This window comes from Pongo abelii, chromosome 20, assembly GCF_028885655.2.
Source record: "Pongo abelii isolate AG06213 chromosome 20, NHGRI_mPonAbe1-v2.0_pri, whole genome shotgun sequence".
Classification (NCBI taxonomy): domain Eukaryota; kingdom Metazoa; phylum Chordata; class Mammalia; order Primates; family Hominidae; genus Pongo; species Pongo abelii.
Genome location: NC_072005.2, coordinates 58,546,892 through 58,564,123, shown reverse-complemented (window position 1 = coordinate 58,564,123; position 17,232 = coordinate 58,546,892). Strand labels below are relative to the sequence as shown.

Sequence of the window (17,232 nt, the reverse complement as noted above, 5' to 3'; positions counted from 1 at the left end):
CTCCTACTTAATGTCAGTCAAACAATGCAGGGGCTCCCAGGAGGCACACAAGGGAAAATGCTGAAATAATGAAGGGCAGATCCCGGCTTCTGCAAGGGCATGATCCTCACCCAGGGAGACCAGGTTCCTGTAGTTCTCCAACATCACATCTTTGTATAAAGCCCTCTGTGAAGGGTCCAGGCATTTCCACTCCGCCTGAGAGAATTCTATGGCCACATCCCTGAATGTCAAGTGTCCCTAAAATGAAAACCACATTTCACCAACAGGATATGTAAAGGGTATTTATCTTCACTCAAAATGAAAAGGGAGTTGTAAAGATTAACTCGATTGAAGAGAATGTTCTGACAAATCCACATTAAGGTATTTGTGATGTAGTTATTGTCTGTAAATGTGCTTCTTTTTTTTCCTTTTTTTTTCAGACAGAGTCTTACTCTGTCGCCCAGGCTGGAGTGCAGTGGTGCGATCTTGGCTCACTGCAACCTCCACCTCCTGGGTTCAATCAATTCTTGTGCCTCAGCCTCCCAAGTAGTTGGGATTACAGGTGCACACCACCACATCCGGCTAATTTTTGTTATTTTCAGTAGAGTCAGAATTTTGCCACGTTGGCCAGGCTGGTCTTGAACTCTTGATCTCAAGTGGTCCACACATCTCAGCCTCCCTAAGTGATGGGATTACAGGCATGAGCCACCACCCTGGCCTGTGAATTGTGTTTTATTATTCTTTTCCAAAAGAAGTTATATTTTAAAAATCAATATAGATTTCTCATTTAGTGGACATATAAGAAATACAAATAAAAAATTAACCCATGGTTATCTCTATAGAAGCATTAGATATTATTTTTGACACTCCAAGTGATATTCAGTATCTACCTGATCTGAATACCTACCAATATCACCACCACTACAAGACAAGTGGTGTCTTCGGAGATGACAATGTCCACAGTGGCTTCAAAAAAAAAAAAAAAATTATAGGCCAGGCATGGTGGCTCACGCCTGTAATCCCAGGACTTTGGGAGGCTGAGGTGGGCAGATGACCTGAGGTCAGGAGTTAGAGACCAGTCTGGCCAACATGGTGAAACCCCATCTCTAATTAAAATACAAAAATTAGCCGGGTGTGGTGGTATGCACCTGTTATCCCAGCTACTCGGGAGGCTGAGGCAGAAGAATCACTTAAACCCGGGAGGCAGAGGTTGCAGCGAGCCGAGATTGCACCACTGTAGTCCATCCTGGGGGACAAGAGTGAGACTTCGTCTCACAAAAAAAAAAAAAAGAAAGAATTATAGGCTGGGCACGGTGGCTAACGCCTGTAATCTCAGCATTTTGGGAGGCCGAGGTGGGCGGATCACTTGAGGTCAGTTCAAGACCATCCTGGCCAACATGGTGAAAGCCCATCTCTACTAAAAATACAAAAATCAGCCGAGCGTACTGGTGGGTGCCTGTAATCCCAGTTACTCAGGAGGCTGAGGCAAGAGAATTGCTTGAACCGAGGAGGCAGAAGTTGTGATGAGCCAACATCACACCACTGCACTACAGCCTGGGCTACAGAGTGAGACTCTGTCTCAAAAAAAAAAAAAAAGAATTATAAAACTGTGATGATAACAATAGCAATGACTGAAGCTTTTGAACACTTCCCATGTGACAGGCACTATTCTAAATGCTTTACATGTACTAACTGCTATAACAACAAAAGCCCATGAAAGAAAGACCTGTCCCTGTCTTACTGAGAAGACAACTGTGTCACAGACACTCTAAGAAACTTGCCCCAGGTGTAAGGACTAAAAACAGCAGAGGAAGCACCAGATCCCAGGTGTCCGGGCATTAGAACCAAACCAAAAGAATCAAACAATGAACAGATCAGCATCAAAATTAAATTGACAATTACCTAAGAAAAAAGTTAAAACAAGTTTAGGGATAAAATCATGGACGTTCATAAAAGGTCATTATGGCCAGGCATGGTGGCTCATGCCTGTAATCCCGGCACTTTGGGAGGTCAAGGCGGGCAGATCACGAGGTCAGGGGATCAAGACCAGCCTGACCAATGTGGTGAAACCCCGTCTCTACTAAAAAATACAAAAATTAGCTGGGCGTGGTGGCACGCGCCTTTAATCCCAGCTACTCAGGAGGCTGAGGCAGGAGAATCACTTGAACCTGAGAGGCAGAGATTGCAGTGAGCCAAGATCGCGCCACTGCACTCCAGCCTGGTGACAAAGAGAGACTCTGTCAAAAAAAACAAAACAAAACAAAAAAAGATCATTATATATGAGTACACACGTATCCCATAATATGTTACTATTCACAGCCATCAACTCATTAACATGATGGTGTAGGACAATTTCCGAGGTCATGGAAAATATTTCAGACGTAATTTCAACTGTTAAAAAAAATACATAAAAATGATGATGTGTCTTTAATAAAACCATAGGCTTGCTCATCTGTGCAGTCATGAACACACATCACATGTACACACTTATTTATATGTACACTTAGACCCATATACACTAGCACACATGTACACTTACACACATCAACTGAAATAGGAGTTGTCTGTCAACAACCTATGTTTTAGATGATATTTGTCATCACTTTTTTTTTAATTTTTAGAGACAGGGTCTCACTATGTTGTCCAGGTTGCATGGAGGTGGCTTATTCACAGTGTACTACAGCCTTGAACTCCTGGGGCTCAAATGTTTCTCCCTCAACCTCCCACGTATCTGGAACCAAAGGTTTGTACCATGGCACCCACCTGTCATTGTTATTTTTGCTATGTACATTTCAGCATGTTTGCAACAAAAATGTATAAATTGTACTCAATTGAGTTTATAAACATTGCTGTATATTAAGCCATTAAAAAATGATAGACCATGAAAAAACACAGAAAGTTGAATTCCAATCTCTATTAAATACCCAGATTCAAAAATATAAATGTAGGCTGGGCGTGGTGGCTCTGCCTGTAATCCCAGCACTTTTGGAGGCCAAGGTGGGAGGCCTGCTTGAGGACAGGGGTTTAAGAACAGCCTGGGAAACACAGAAAGATCCCATCTCTATTTATATAAAAATATGATTATATATAATATTTTTAAAAATTGAGATGGGGTTTCAGTATGTTGCCTAGGGTGGTCTCAAACTCCTGCATTCAAGGGATCCTCCTGCCTCAGCTTCCCAAGAAGCTGGGATTCTACACACATGTGATCGACCCTGACTTACATAAATATAATAATTATGTCCATAAAATTTATGTATTTGGTATTTACAAAAGCCCAATGGGATTTATCAATATATTCCATTAATAAAACATTAATACATGATAGAAAATTTATTAATATGATATAATAATTCAACAAAATAAGTCAAAGAAAATATCTCAGCAGTATACATCTTAAGAAATTACTAGATAATTAAAAACAAGGCCAAAAATAAAATTTGAAAACAAAAACAACCATATCATTAAGCTAGAACATCTCATGAAACATGATAATCAGCAGTAAACATGGCAGACATTTCCTCGACTTTAAGGCAGGGAAAAGGGGGCTGGTCTGTGCTGCAGCCAATCACCACTGCACAGGATGCCTGTGCAGGGACCAGAAAGAGAGGTTAAAAAAAAAAAAAATTAGTGGGGGTTGGGGGCAGGAAAAAGCTGGATTTAAAAATATATATAATTAACAAAATTATTTTAACCAAGACAAAGAATGTCATTTTAGCATAATTAACTAATAAGAATATATTAGCCTGGTGCAGTGCTGGGATCAGGCCAGCATTTTGGGAGGCCGATGCAGGTGGATCACTTGAGGTCAGGAGTTCGAGACCAGCCTGGCCAACATGGTGAAACCCTATCTCTACTAAAAATACAAAAAATTAGCTGGGCGTGGTGGTGGGCGCCTGTAATCTCAGCTACTTGTGAGGCTGAGGCATGAGAATTGCTTGAACCCAGAAGACAGAAGTTGCAGTGAGCTGAGATCCTGCCACAGCACTTCAGCCTGGGTGACAGAACAAGACTCTGTCTCAAAAAGAAAGAAAGAAAAAAGAATTAAAAGAAGAAAATAAATTTTAAAAAAAGAAAACAGAATATATTGAAAAAAGTTTCCTTCTTTAGTGGCACTATTTATAAAATGACACATACAGTAAAGAAACATCTGACATCTCCCTTAGGAAATATACATGGCCCCTAACTAGAAGACATTCCAGACCTGTGTAAGAAATCTGCAACTCTACTAAAAGAGTAATGTCAGCAAGACAGAGGAATAGGAAGCCTTGGACCATTTTGAATCCATGTAGACACAACTTAAACAAGAATACATGGGCCAATTGACTTTTGTGAGAAATCCAGAAGCCACTCAGGAGGCTGCACCCAGAGATGCACCAGTACCAAGTCAACCTACTGGGAGCTGAGTGTGAAAATATGTGACACACACTCACCAGAACCCCTGCCCAGGCATGACATGCCATCATCCAGAGGATACCACAAACTCCAGATATCTCCTGAGAGAGGAAAACAATGGGAATGTCTATCCAACCTTCTGACTTTTCAGGGAACCGCCTAAGGGACAAGTTTCTGTCTTGTCTGAACATAAGTATTGAAGTAACAGGGCCCCAGGTCAGGAAGCCACTGAGAACAAAGGCACCAGCATAAACCAGAGCCAGCAGTAACGCAGGCAGACACTACGTGATGGTGCAGACCCCAGCTTCCTATTGCCCCACACAGGCTGAAGAGCAGGTACAGAAAGGGGCATTCCTCAGCAGAACCTGGTCACCCCCTTCAGTGAGGAGGTAACAAGCAAAGCCCAGAGAGGACACATCCCAGACAAGGTGAGGGACCTCCAGAGTCTCCAGCTGGGCTGACGAGAGCACATCCTCCCTGAACCAAGCCAGACACTAAAAACAGAGAGGTGACTGATTGTTAATTCAGAGAACGTTCACATGAAGGTGTAAAGGAGCAAATTTTCACAACTTACAGAATAAAGTATCATAAAACAATCACTGAGAATTTTACTTAAAACACCACAATGCTGTATACATATAATTCTACAGAACTTGCTCTCACTCCTGACAGACCTGACAGCAGTGGGTCCCCAGTGAGACAGAGAGGGTGGAAGGCTCCCTCCCATAACAACTATTTACATGTCACGTAGACATTTAGGACAGGGAATGTTTTGTATTTGATGGCCTAACCTGTACATCTCGAGTTTTTCTATAAGATAAATTTATACATAATTTGATGTTGAAAAAAATGATAATAATAATTGGTGGACAAGAATATGATTTCCGCCTGACAAAAAAAAAAAAATCTGCTCCAATCTCTGAGCAAAATTGTCACATTTTTTGCTTAACACAGCTGGTGCAGGAGACTCCCCAAAGGAAAATCGGTCTCTGTGAGAAGCCTGCGCTGAGAATGATGAGAGAACGTCCTCCCTGAACCAAGCTAGACGTAAAAAACTGGGAAAGGCGTTTAGCTTCAACTGTAGTAAAAATCAGGCAAGGTTGGGCACAGTGGCTCACGCCTATAATCCCAGCACTTTGGGAAGCTGAGGCAGGTGGATCACCTGAGCTTGGGAGTTCAGGACCAGCCTAGCCAACATGTTGAAACTCCACCTCTACTAAAAATACAAAAATTAGCTGGGCGTGGTGGTGGGCACCTGACATCCCAGCTACTCAGGACACTGAGGCACAAGAATTGCTTGAACCAGAGAGACGGAAGTTGTAGTGAGCCGAGATTGCACCACTGCACTCTGGCCTGGATGACAGAGCAAGACTCGGTCTCAAAAAAAAAAGAAAAAAAAAATCAAGCAGAAAAGGTTCTCCTTCCTTCACTCCTTTCCTAGAATTTACTAGGTGCTCGTGCACAATAATACGTGACTTCCACATGCAGTTTCTGGTCTACAGAGAGGTGATGGTGCACTCAGATGTGGCCCCTGAACAATCCCTACTGCCCAACAGCTCTAATGTCACGGGGCCCACACCCCATCTCCATCCATGCTAGGGAGTGAGCCCTTCCCAGAACCATGCCCAGTGAAGCCTAATCCCCAGTTCACGTCACTGGGTAACGGGAGATGGAATCTAAGTGAGATTAGAGGGACTGCGGTGCTGGCAACAGGCCCTACGCCTGTCATAAACAGGCTTTAAAGAAACTGGCCATAAATAGGATTTCTGCAGCAATGAAATGTGCTCATGATGGCTATGACGCACACTGCTAGAAGTTGTTGGTTTACTGGAGCAGGGCAAGGAACACCTGGCCTGCCCGGAGTAGAAAACTGCTCAAACCACAAACAATAGCATGAGTGGCCTGTGCCTTAACAACACGTTTTTGCTGCAGATAATTAGCCAGAGCCTGTTTCTCTAATCCTTGCTAAGAATGTTTTGTTTCCTGTAAGGAATGCTTTTAGTTAATCTATAATCTATAGAAACAATGCTTGTCACTGGCTTGCTGTCAATAAAATGTGGGTCAAACTCTGTTCACAGCTCTCAGCTCTGAAGGCTGTTGGCCCCCTGATCACACTTTACACTCTATTCTTGTGTCTGTGTGTTTAATCCCTCTAGCGCCACTAGGTTAGGGTCCCCATGACCGAGCTGGTCTCAGCAAGTGGCGCCCAACGTGGGACTCAAACCTGGGTCGAAGGGTCACCAGAGTGACGGCTGGAGAACGTGGAACTACGCTGGAGAACACCCAAGTACTCTTAAGCAATCCCTGTGGTAAGAACGGGAGCTCGGAAGCATCAGGGTAACAACGGGACAAGGGTCAAGCAGACATGAGGCTTATTTGAGTCTGCTTCAGCAGCTCCTCAGAAAAGGAAGAATAAAAGTTAGCACTAGCTGACTCATGCAGGTTTTTAGTGTGGTAGAGAAATACTGCCCCTGGTATCCAGACTGAGAAACTATGAATGTAGAGGTCTGGGAAAAGCTAGGCAGCACACTGAAGAAGGCATATAAGGATGGCGCTGAGGACATTCCTAAACTGTCTGGTCAGTGTGGGCTCTGGTTCATTCCACCTTGGAGCCTTTCCACACAGATGATAAGGAGGAGGAATCAGAAGAAGAAGGGGAGTGTAATGAAGTACAGAAGTGACAGAGAAGATTTCCTTGCCAGCTAAAGCAGCAAAGGAGGGAGAGGTTTGTCCCTACCCGTCTACACCCCCTCATCATTTTGAAGAAAAAGAGTGGCCTGACCCTCCAGATCTTTCTTTTCCAGAGGACACTGGGCAAAAAGTAGTTGCCCTAGTGACTGTTTGAGCAGTGCCTCAAGCAACTGCTCTCGGTTCTATTCAGGCAGGAATCCAGCAAGCTAGATGAGAGTCTGATATGGATGCTTGGCAGTTCCCTGTTAGAATGCACCCACCTGATTAACAGGGGAATATGATGGCTACATTTGAGCCTTTTCCTTTTAAAATACTTAAAGAATTTAAACAAGCTATTAATCAATATGGACCAAGTTCTCCTTTTGTAATGGGACTGTTAAAGAATGTTGCTGTCTCCAGTCAAATGATTCCTACTGACTACGATGCACTTACTCGAGCTTGTCTAACTCCTGCTCAGTTCTTACAACGTAAAACTTGGTGGGCAGATGAAGCTTCCATCCAGGCTGCTCACAATGCCCAGGCCCAACCTCAAATTAATAGAACTGCAGACCAACTTTTGGGAGTCGGTGGCTGGGGTGGTTTAGATGCACAAGTGGTTATGCGGGATGATGCCATAGAGCAGCTTAGAGGAGTGTGTATTAGAGCTTGGGAAAAAATCACTTCAGGCAGGGAACAATACCCTTCAAGTGCTGTCAAGCAGGGACTGAAAGAACTGTATGCAGATTTTATAGCTAGATTACAGGAGTCTCTTAAAAAGGTGATTGCAGATTCAGCTGCTCAGGACATAGTGTTGCGGTTATTAGCTTTCGACAACGCCAATCCTGAGTGCCAAGCCACTCTGCGACCTATTAGGGGAAAAGCACATTTGGTTGACTATATTAAAGCTTGTGATGGTATTGGAGGCAATCTGCATAAGACTACTCTGTTAGCCCAGGCAATGGCAGGACTGAAAGTGGGTAAAGGAAATACTCCATTTCCTGGAGCTTGTTTTAACTGGGGGAAGCATGGTCATACTGAAAAAGAATGTAGAAAAAACCAGCAAGTCAGGCTGCCAGTTGGGGGAAAAAAGAAATCTGCTGAGCCTGAAATATGTCCAAAATGTAAAAAAGGAAAACATTGGGCTAATCAGTGTCACTCTAAGTTTGATAAGGATGGGAACCTGATTTCAAGGAAATGCCATGAGGGACCCATCCCAGGCCTCATTCCAAACTGGGGCATTTCCAGCTCAGGCCACTCCCTCACCCCCATACAATACCTGTCCCCTGCCACAGCCGGTAGTGTTGCAGTAGATTTATGCTGCACAAAACCTGTGAGCTTTCTGCCTGGGGAACCCCCGCAAAAAGTGCCAACAGGAGTCTGTGGACCCTTACCAGTGGGGACAGTAGGATTACTTCTAGGTAGGTCTAGTTTAAATTTAAAAGGAGTCCAAGTACATGCAGGAGTCATTTATTCTGATTACAATGGGGAAATTCAAATTGTTATATCTACTTCTGTTCCCTGGAAAGCAGAGCCAGGAGAGCCCATAGCACAGCTCCTGATTGTGCCATAAGTGGAAATGGGGAAAAGTGAAACTAAATGAACAAGAGGATTTGGAAGCACAAATAAACAAGGCAAAGCAGCTTATTGGGTGAATCAAATTACTAATAAACGTCCTACCTGTGAAATAACTATTCAAGGAAAAAAATTTAAAGGACTGGTAGATACAGGAGCAGACATTTCAATCATTTCTCTACAGCACTGGCCGTCCATGTGGCCAATTCAACCCACTCAATTTAACATAGTTGGAGTTGGTATAGCCCCTAAAGTATATCAAAGCAGTTATATATTGCATTGTGAAGGACCCAATGAACAATCTGGGACTATTCAACCAATTGTAACTTCTGCTTTTCGTGGTTTTTTTTGTTTGTTTTGAGACAGAGTCTGGCTCTGTCCCCTAGGCTGGAGGGCAGTGGCGTGATCTCGGCTCACTGCAAGCTCCGCCTCCCAGGTTCATGCCATTCTCCTGCCTCAGCCTCCTGAGTAGCTGGGACTACAGGCAGCCACCACCATGCCCGGCTAATTTTTTTGTATTTTTAGTAGAGACAGGGTTTCATCATGTTGGCCAGGATGGTCTTGAACTCCTGACCTCATGATCCACCTGCCTTGGCCTCCCAAAGTGCTGGGATTACAGGCTTAAGCCACCGCACCCAGCCAACCAATTGTAACTTCTGTACCTATAAATTTATGGGGAAGAGATTTATTACAGCAATGGGGAGCACAAGTGTTAATTCCAGAACAATTATATAGCCCTCAAAGTCAGCATATGATGCAAGAGATGGGGTATGTGCCTGTCATGGGATTAGAAAAAAATTTAAAAGGGTTAAAGAAACCACTTCAAGCAAAAGGACAAAATTCTCGCCAGGGCTTAGGATATTATTTTTCATGGCAGCCATTGTTAAGCCTCCAGAACCTATACCTTTAAAATGGTTAACAAATAAACCAACTTGGATAAAGCAATGGCTGCTAAGTAAAGAGAAACTGGAGGCTTTAGAGGACTTAGTTACTGAACAATTAGAAAAAGGACACATAGCTCCAACATTTTCCCCCTGGAATTCTCCAGTCTTTGTTATTAAGAAAAAATCACATAAATGGAGCATGTTGACAGATCTTAGAGCCATTAATTCAGTTATACAACCTATGGGGGCACTGCAGCCAGGATTGCCTTTTCCTGCTGATTCCAAAAAATTGGCCTTTAATAGTCATAGATTTAAAAGACTTCCTTTACTATCCCCTCAGCTGAGCAAGACTGTGAATGGTTTGCATTTACAATTCCTGCGGTAAACAACCTGCAGCCTGCTAAGCGTTTTCATTGGAAAGTGTTGCCACAAGGCATGTTAAACTGTCCAACAATTTGTCAGACTTATGTAGGACAAGCAATTGAACCTACTCATAAAAAATTTTCACAGTGTTACATTATTCATTATATGGACGATATTCTTTGTGCTGCCCCCACTCAGGAAATATTACTCCAATGTTATGATCCCTTAAAAAATTCGATTTCTCATGCCAGTTTAATTATAGCTCCTGACAAAATTCAGACTACTACTCCTTACTCCTACTTAGGGACCTTAGTAAATGACACTACAATAGTGCCACAGAAAGTAACCATAAGGATCAATTGAAAAACACTGAATGACTTTCAAAAATTACTAAGGGACATTAATTGGATACGACCTGCTCTAGGCATTCCTACCTATGCCATGAGTAATCTATTTTCTATCCTTAAAGGAGATCCTAGTCTCACTAGCCCTCAGCAATTAACAAAGGAGGCTGAGGCAGAGTTACAACTCATTGAAAAACAAGTACATAAAACCTCAAATAAATAGAACAGATCCAGAAAAGACTTTAGACTTACTGATTTTTCCAACTCAGCATTCACCTACTGGTGTTACTGTCCAAAAGCAGACTTGGTAGAATGGCTTTTTCTTCCACATATGAATTCATGGATTCTAACTCATTATTTGGATCAAATTGCTACTCTGATAGGGAATGGGAGAATTTGAATTGTTAAATTGCATGGATATGACCCTGAAAAAAATTATTGCCCCTCTTACAAAGGCACAAATATAACAATCCTTTATAAATAATCTTACTTAGCAAACCCAGTTAGCTGATTTCGTGGGTGTTCTTAATAATCACTTTCCAAAAACAAAATTATTTCAATTTTTAAAATTAACTAATTAGATTCTCCCTAGAATAACTAAATTTAAACCAATTAAAAGTGCTGAAAATGTTTTTACAGATGAGTCTAGCAATAGTAAAGCTTCTTATTCTGGATCAAAAACTGAAGTTTTCCAGATGCCCTATACTTCAGCTCAAAAATCGGAGCTTGTAGCTGTAATTAAGGTACTGACTGCTTTTAAGATGCCTGTCTTTTCTAATTCTTCATATGTAGTCCATTCCACACAATTAAAAATGCTCAGTTACGATTTCACACAGATGAACAACTAATGACTTTATTTACCCAATTACAAACCACAGTTAGGAATAGAATGCACCCTTTTACATTACTCATATTAGAGCTCATACACCCTTTCCAGGACCTTTAACTGCAGGGAATCAAATGGCTGACCGCCTAGTTGCTACTGCAATATCTAATGCTGGACACTTTCACAATTTAACCCATGTTAATGCCTCTGGTCTAAAACGTAGATACAGCATTACCTGGAAAGAAGCTAAAGCTATTATCCAGCAATGCCCAACTTGCCAAATGGTGCATTCCTCATCTTTTACAGGAGGAGTTAATCCTCAAGGATTGGAACCTAATTCTCTTTGGCAAATAGATGTCATTTATGTTCCTTCTTTTGGTAAACTGGCTTACGTGCATGTATGTGTAGATACCTTTTCTCACTTTGTTTAGGCTACCTGTCAAACAAGGGAATCTTCTGCCTGTGTTAAATGGCATTTTCTGCAATGCTTCGCAGTGATGGGCATTCCAGCTTCTATTAAAACAGATAACACCACAGGCTGTACTAGCCAAGCTCTAGCTACATTTTCCTCTATATAGAGTATTAAACACATTACTGGCATCCCATATAATTCACAAGGACAAGCCATTGTGGAAAGAATGAATCTCTCCCTAAAACAGCAATTACAAAAACACAAAGGGGGGAACAGTGATTATGGAACTCCAATTATGCAATTGAATCTAGCACTATTGACTTAAAATTTTTTGCGCTTGCCTAAAGGCTAGATGCTATCAGCAGCTGAACAGCATCTACGGAAATCAGCTGCAAAGACAGAAGCGGAACAACTGGTTTGGTGGAGAGATCCGATAACAAAAAGTTGGGAAATCGGTAAAATAACAACTTGGGGTAGAAGTTATGCTTATGTATCTCCAGGCCAAAACCAGCAGCCGATTTGGATACCATTAAGACACCTGAAACCTTATCATGAGCCAGATGCTAAGGAGGAGATTTTGGGAGGAACCCAAGGACCCCCCAGTTGCAGCCATGTCGAGACTGACAATAAGGCCTCCTTTCTTGTTTGTAGTAAGTGATTTAAAACTTGATCTCCCTAATCATCATGTGACTTGTCAAGAATGTACATGGTTTTCTTGTGTGAATTCTTCCTTGTATAATACTGATCATTCTATTTTAGTGGTAAGAGCCCGAGGAGTACGGATACCTGTAAAGCTTTCCTATCCTTGGGAAGCCTCTCCTTCTGTGCATACATTATTGAAATTCTTCAAAAGAATTTGAGGTACTCTTGGCATTTCATTGCCACTTTAATTTTAATCATTATGAGATTGATTGCTGTCACAGCTACTGCCATGGTAGCTGGAGTTACTTTGCATTCCACAGTACAAAGAGCAAACTATGTAAATAATTGGCAGAAAAATTCTACTTTGCGGTGCAATTCCCAAACTAACACAGACCGAAAACTAGCTAATCAAATCAATGATCTCCGATAAACTGTAATGAGGCTAGGAGATCAAGTGGTTAGTCTAGAATATAGAATGCAGATACAACGTGATTGGAATACTTCTGATTTTTGCACTACTCCTTATTTGTATAACGAAACAGAGCATGAGTAGGAAAGAGTTAAGAGACATTTAAAGGGTCATACTGGAAATTTATCTTTAGATATTACAAAACTGAAGGAAGAAGTATTCCAAGGCTCTCAGGCACATCTGATGCTAATGCCAGGAACTAAACAGCTTGAAGGAGCTGCAGACGGATTAGCAGCTATTAACCCATTAAACTGGATCAAGACATTTGGAGGCTCCATGATTTCAATGATGATTGTGCTTTTAATCTGTGTTGTTTGTCTTTGTGTAGTCTGCAGATCCAAATCCCGAATCCTGTGAGAAGTAGCCCACCGTGACAAAGCAGCCTTTGCCTTTGTCGCTTTGCAAAAACAGAAAGGGGGACACGTTGGCAACAGGCCCTAAGCCTGTCATAAACAGGCTTTAAAGAAACTGGCCATAAGCAGGATTTTTGCAGCAATGAAACGTGCTCGTGATGGCTATGACACACACTGCTAGAAGTTTTTGGTTTACTGGAGCATGGCAAGGAACACTTGGCCTGCCCAGAGTGGAAAACTGCTCAAACCACAAACAATAGCATGAATGGCCTGTGCCTTAACACGTTTTTGCTGCAGATAATTAGCCAGAGCCTGTTTCTCTAATCCTTGCTAAGAATGTTTTGTTTCCCATAAGGAATGATTTTAGTTAATCTATAATCTATAGAAACAATGCTTATCAATTGCTTGCTGTCAATAAATATGTGAGTCAAACCCTGTTCACAGCTCTCAGCTCTGATGGCTGTTGGCCCCTGATCCCACTTTATACTCTATTCTTCTGTCTGTGTCTTTAATTCCTCTAGTGCCACTAGGTTAGGGTCCCCACAACCAAGCTGGTCTCGGCACTGAGGGAAGGCATAGGTAAGCGTGAGCAAACCTGTCAGGCAGGACACTTCAGACTCAGAGAAGATTCCCAACTCCAAGGCCCAGCGTTTCTGAAAGAAAGGAGACAGAACAATCCACCGAGAACATCATCTCACCTGAGGAAGAGCCATCCCTGACTTCTTTGCTTTCCTCTTTCTTCTCTTCTGGGCTTTTTCATCACACAGCATGACTCTTTAGAAGTCAATCCTAAATGTCAAAAATATGCTGTTTAGGGCTTAGAATCAACACACCCTCTTCCTGTGCCACAATCACATACACAGGTTAGACCTCACCCTGTGGAAAGATGTCCTCTGCTGCCCACTGCACCAGAGTTGATGCAGGGACAAGAAACTCCTACAGGAAGAACAAGTGAGTTTTTTACTCATCTTCAGAACCTGCTCCCCTCCTAGAGATGCCCACATGCATGCTGCAGCAGTGGGGAGCTGGGCTGGTCTAAGCTCCCCTTCAGGGCCAGACCCAGCCCTGACCAAACCCCATGCAGAGCACAGCCCCTCCTCTCCTCTCTATGGATCCCAGGCTCATGTAATCCCTCAGAAATGGAGGAAACAGAGCCTTGGTGCTCAGCACCAGATGCAGAACACAGTGGAATCCCCTTATCCATGGGGGATATGTCCCAAGACCCCCATTGGATGCCTGGAACTTCAACAGTACTGAACTCCATTTATTCCACCCTGGCCAACATGGTGAAACTTCGTCTCTACTAAAACTACAAAAATTAGCTAGGCGTGGTGGCACACACTTATAATCCCAGCTACTTGGGAGGCTGAGGCAGGAGAAATGCTTGAAGTCGGGAGGTGAATGTTGCAGTGAGCTGAGATCATGCCATTGCACTCCAGCATGGGCAACAAGAGTGAAACTACGTCTCGAAACAAAAGAAAAAAAATCAGGGTATCCCAAAGCCCCTTCTTTTGATTAATTTGCTAGGAGGGTTCTTCCACCAGGCTAGTCATCTGTATCTTTTGCAATAGTCTTCACAGCAAATGGGTAAAACTAAGCAAAATGCTTCCTTGAGTTCTGTGAACCAGGCTAACAAATTAATAAAATCTGAGGAAAGGGTTAAGGGAATCTTCAATTTTTAGATGTTTGGTGGAAGTTCAGGTCCCAACCAGGAACTTACAACCAGCACATGAAGTAGGGGCAGCCTTGTGGAACTGAGCCCCCAACCTGTGGGATCTGATGCTAACTTCACGTAGACAGTGTCAACTTGAGTGAAATTACGGATCACCCAGGCAGTGTCTGACGAATTGTTTGTTGGTGGGAAGAAATCCCCACACATTTTGTTCATCAGATATGAAGCATTCTGTGTTGAGTGTTCACTATTGTGTTGATTCCAAGAGTAGGAAATACACTTTGGTTTTCCTGCTATCTTATACACTCACCCACACCCTACCCCGTCGCAAGAAAAGGAAAGTGGGTGACCCACACCTGAATGACTCAAGTCACTGAGCTGTGCCTGAATAGGGAATGTGAGTGGAAGCTAAAGTCTGATGCCAAGAATTGTAAAATGCACCAGCCTTACAGACAGGAGTTTTGTACATCTCATCTTCATCTGTATTTTTAAAGTATATTTCATATTATCAGATTATAAATAGATAAATCAATGTCACAACTTAATCATAATATCCAATCAACTCACCGTTCATCTGCACCCAGGGTTCCCTCTTTTCTCAGTACTGTGTTTCCCTCCCTCATTCTGTACGTATCTCTCATTCTCACCTTCTTTCTCTAGCTTTTTTTCCCCCTCTTTATTTTTCCCCTAAGATTCTGCTCATTTTGAGCCCCTCTCTTCTCCTGATGTTTCTCCCCTTCTTCCTTCTATTCCTTCTCTTCCACCTGTTCTGCTCCATTCTGGCAATTTGTTTCACCCCTTTTCCAAACTTTCTGCTCAATCTTTGATCGTCCCAATCTCCACCTATTTCTGCCTCTTTTTTTTTTCCTGAGACGGAGTTTTGCTCTTGTCGCCCAGGCTGGAGTGCAATGGCGCAATCTCAGATCACTGCAACCTCCGCCTCCCGGGTTCAAGCAATTCTCCTGCCTCAGCCTCCTGAGTTGCTGGGATTACATGTGCGCTCTGACGCCCGGCTAATTTTTGTATTTTTAGTAGAGATGGGGTTTCACCATGTTGACCATGCTGGTCTCAAACTCCTGACCTCAGGTGATCCACCCACCTCGGCCTCCCAAAGTGCTGGGATTACAGGCGTGAGCCACAGTGCCCAGCCCTGCCTCTTTCCCTGTCTCTGCTCCCCCTCTGCTCTCCCTGTTAAATCCCTTCTTTCCTGTTACACCCCCTTGTCCCCACTCTCTGGCACCCTGAGAACCCACGCCTCCACCTGCTGTGGTTCTCCCTCTGCTCTTGTTGTCACCAGCTGACTCCTCTTGCTGTCCCAGCACTACACTGCTCTGTCTGCCCTGGCTCCAAATCCCTCCTCCTCTCCCCCACTCTCAAACTGAGGAACGTCCCACTTTGCTGCCCCTCTCACTATCTTGCTGTCCTTCATCTCTCCGGAGATGGAACTTTTCTCTGCATTTCTCCAGTTGCTTTTCTCCCCCTGCTACTTTCCCGGCTTCATTCGCTGCCTCTGCAAATCCCCCATCCATTCTCTACTTTGCCATCTGCTTATGGCTCTCCCTCAGTCTTCTTTTCTGCTTCAAAATGTTTCTCTTTCTTCTCCCTCGCTCTCCATCTCTCTTTCTGCACACATCCCCATGGAAGGAATTGGGATCCGATGCCCACATGCAGAACACCTTTTCAGTGGGGTGTTATTTGGCCCGCAAGAACACTGGATGTCAAGAGACAGAATAAGTCCTCCCCACACCCAGGGTTAGGAGAAGCGGTGGCTGGGAAGAGGAGGCCTGGGGAGTAGCGGGACCCGGTATCAAGGAGGGTAAAGGTAGGGTCTGGATCAAGAGAGGGGTGGCGTCCGCAGAATCCCAGGACTCGGCAGAAGACGCGGCTTCTCCTGGATTGAGATTGGAGCGCTGCGCTCCATGGCCAACAAAGGCGAGGCTGGGGGGACCTGATAGACCGCAATCCGCCTAGCGGAGGAGGACGCTGTGCGGGGCGAAGGTAAGCATCACTGAAGGATTGAAGCAGGAAAACTCCGCGACAAGAGGTAACTACATGGCCCTGTGGCAAAAAGACGGAGGACAGGACCCGCCGCCGAGCGATTTAAACACACAGGGAAGCGACCGCCTGACTCTCACGGAGACGCCTGAATTTGGTCGGGGTAGAGCGAGCGGTGCGAGGATTTCAAGGTCTGTGTGGCCCCTCAGATCCCGGGTACAGAAGCGCGGGGGAGCTGGGAAGCGCAGATTAATTTACACAAAGGGAAACTCACGCGCCGCGGCGTGACCTTCACTCCACGCGATCCGCTTCCGGGTTTGTGGGAAACTGCGCGCGCAGCGGAGGAGTCCCAGCAGGGCGGGGCCGGGCCTGGCCGGGGCGGGGGCGGGGTGGGGCGGGGAGGGGCGGGGCTTGCGCTTCCCTCCGCCTCGCTTCCAGCGCCTCTGTTTTCCGGGTTTTGCAGGCAAGACCTGTCAAGCAGCCTGGAGCAACTCAGCTGTCTCCGAACTGTACTCTTGCCGGGACAGAGCAAAGTCGGCTAATTATTAGATCCAGGAAAATCCCTGCTGTTAAAGTTAATCTTAAGCCGACCGTGGGGTCGGACACCTGTAGTCCCAGCTACCCCGAAGACTGAGGCGGGAGGATCGCTTGAGCCC

At 44.1% G+C, this 17,232-nt stretch overlaps 1 protein-coding gene across 2 annotated transcripts in view; it reads right to left on the bottom strand.

Annotated features, from left to right (window-relative positions):
- ZNF480 (zinc finger protein 480) overlaps positions 1–16,928 on the bottom strand; it is a 28,439-nt gene extending 11,511 nt beyond the window's left edge. Inside the window, exons 1-3 of one of the 2 annotated variants that reach the window (XM_024238202.3) lie at positions 16,851–16,928; positions 13,608–13,698; positions 111–237 (exon numbers count right to left, since the gene is read on the bottom strand). In XM_024238202.3, the coding sequence (XP_024093970.2) occupies positions 111–237; positions 13,608–13,679 (199 nt within the window). In that variant the 5' untranslated portion in view covers positions 13,680–13,698; positions 16,851–16,928. The remainder of the gene's footprint in view (positions 1–110; positions 238–13,607; positions 13,699–16,850) is intronic. The other variant, XM_063720287.1, reaches the window with a different exon arrangement.
- Positions 16,929–17,232: the final 304 nt, after the last annotated feature.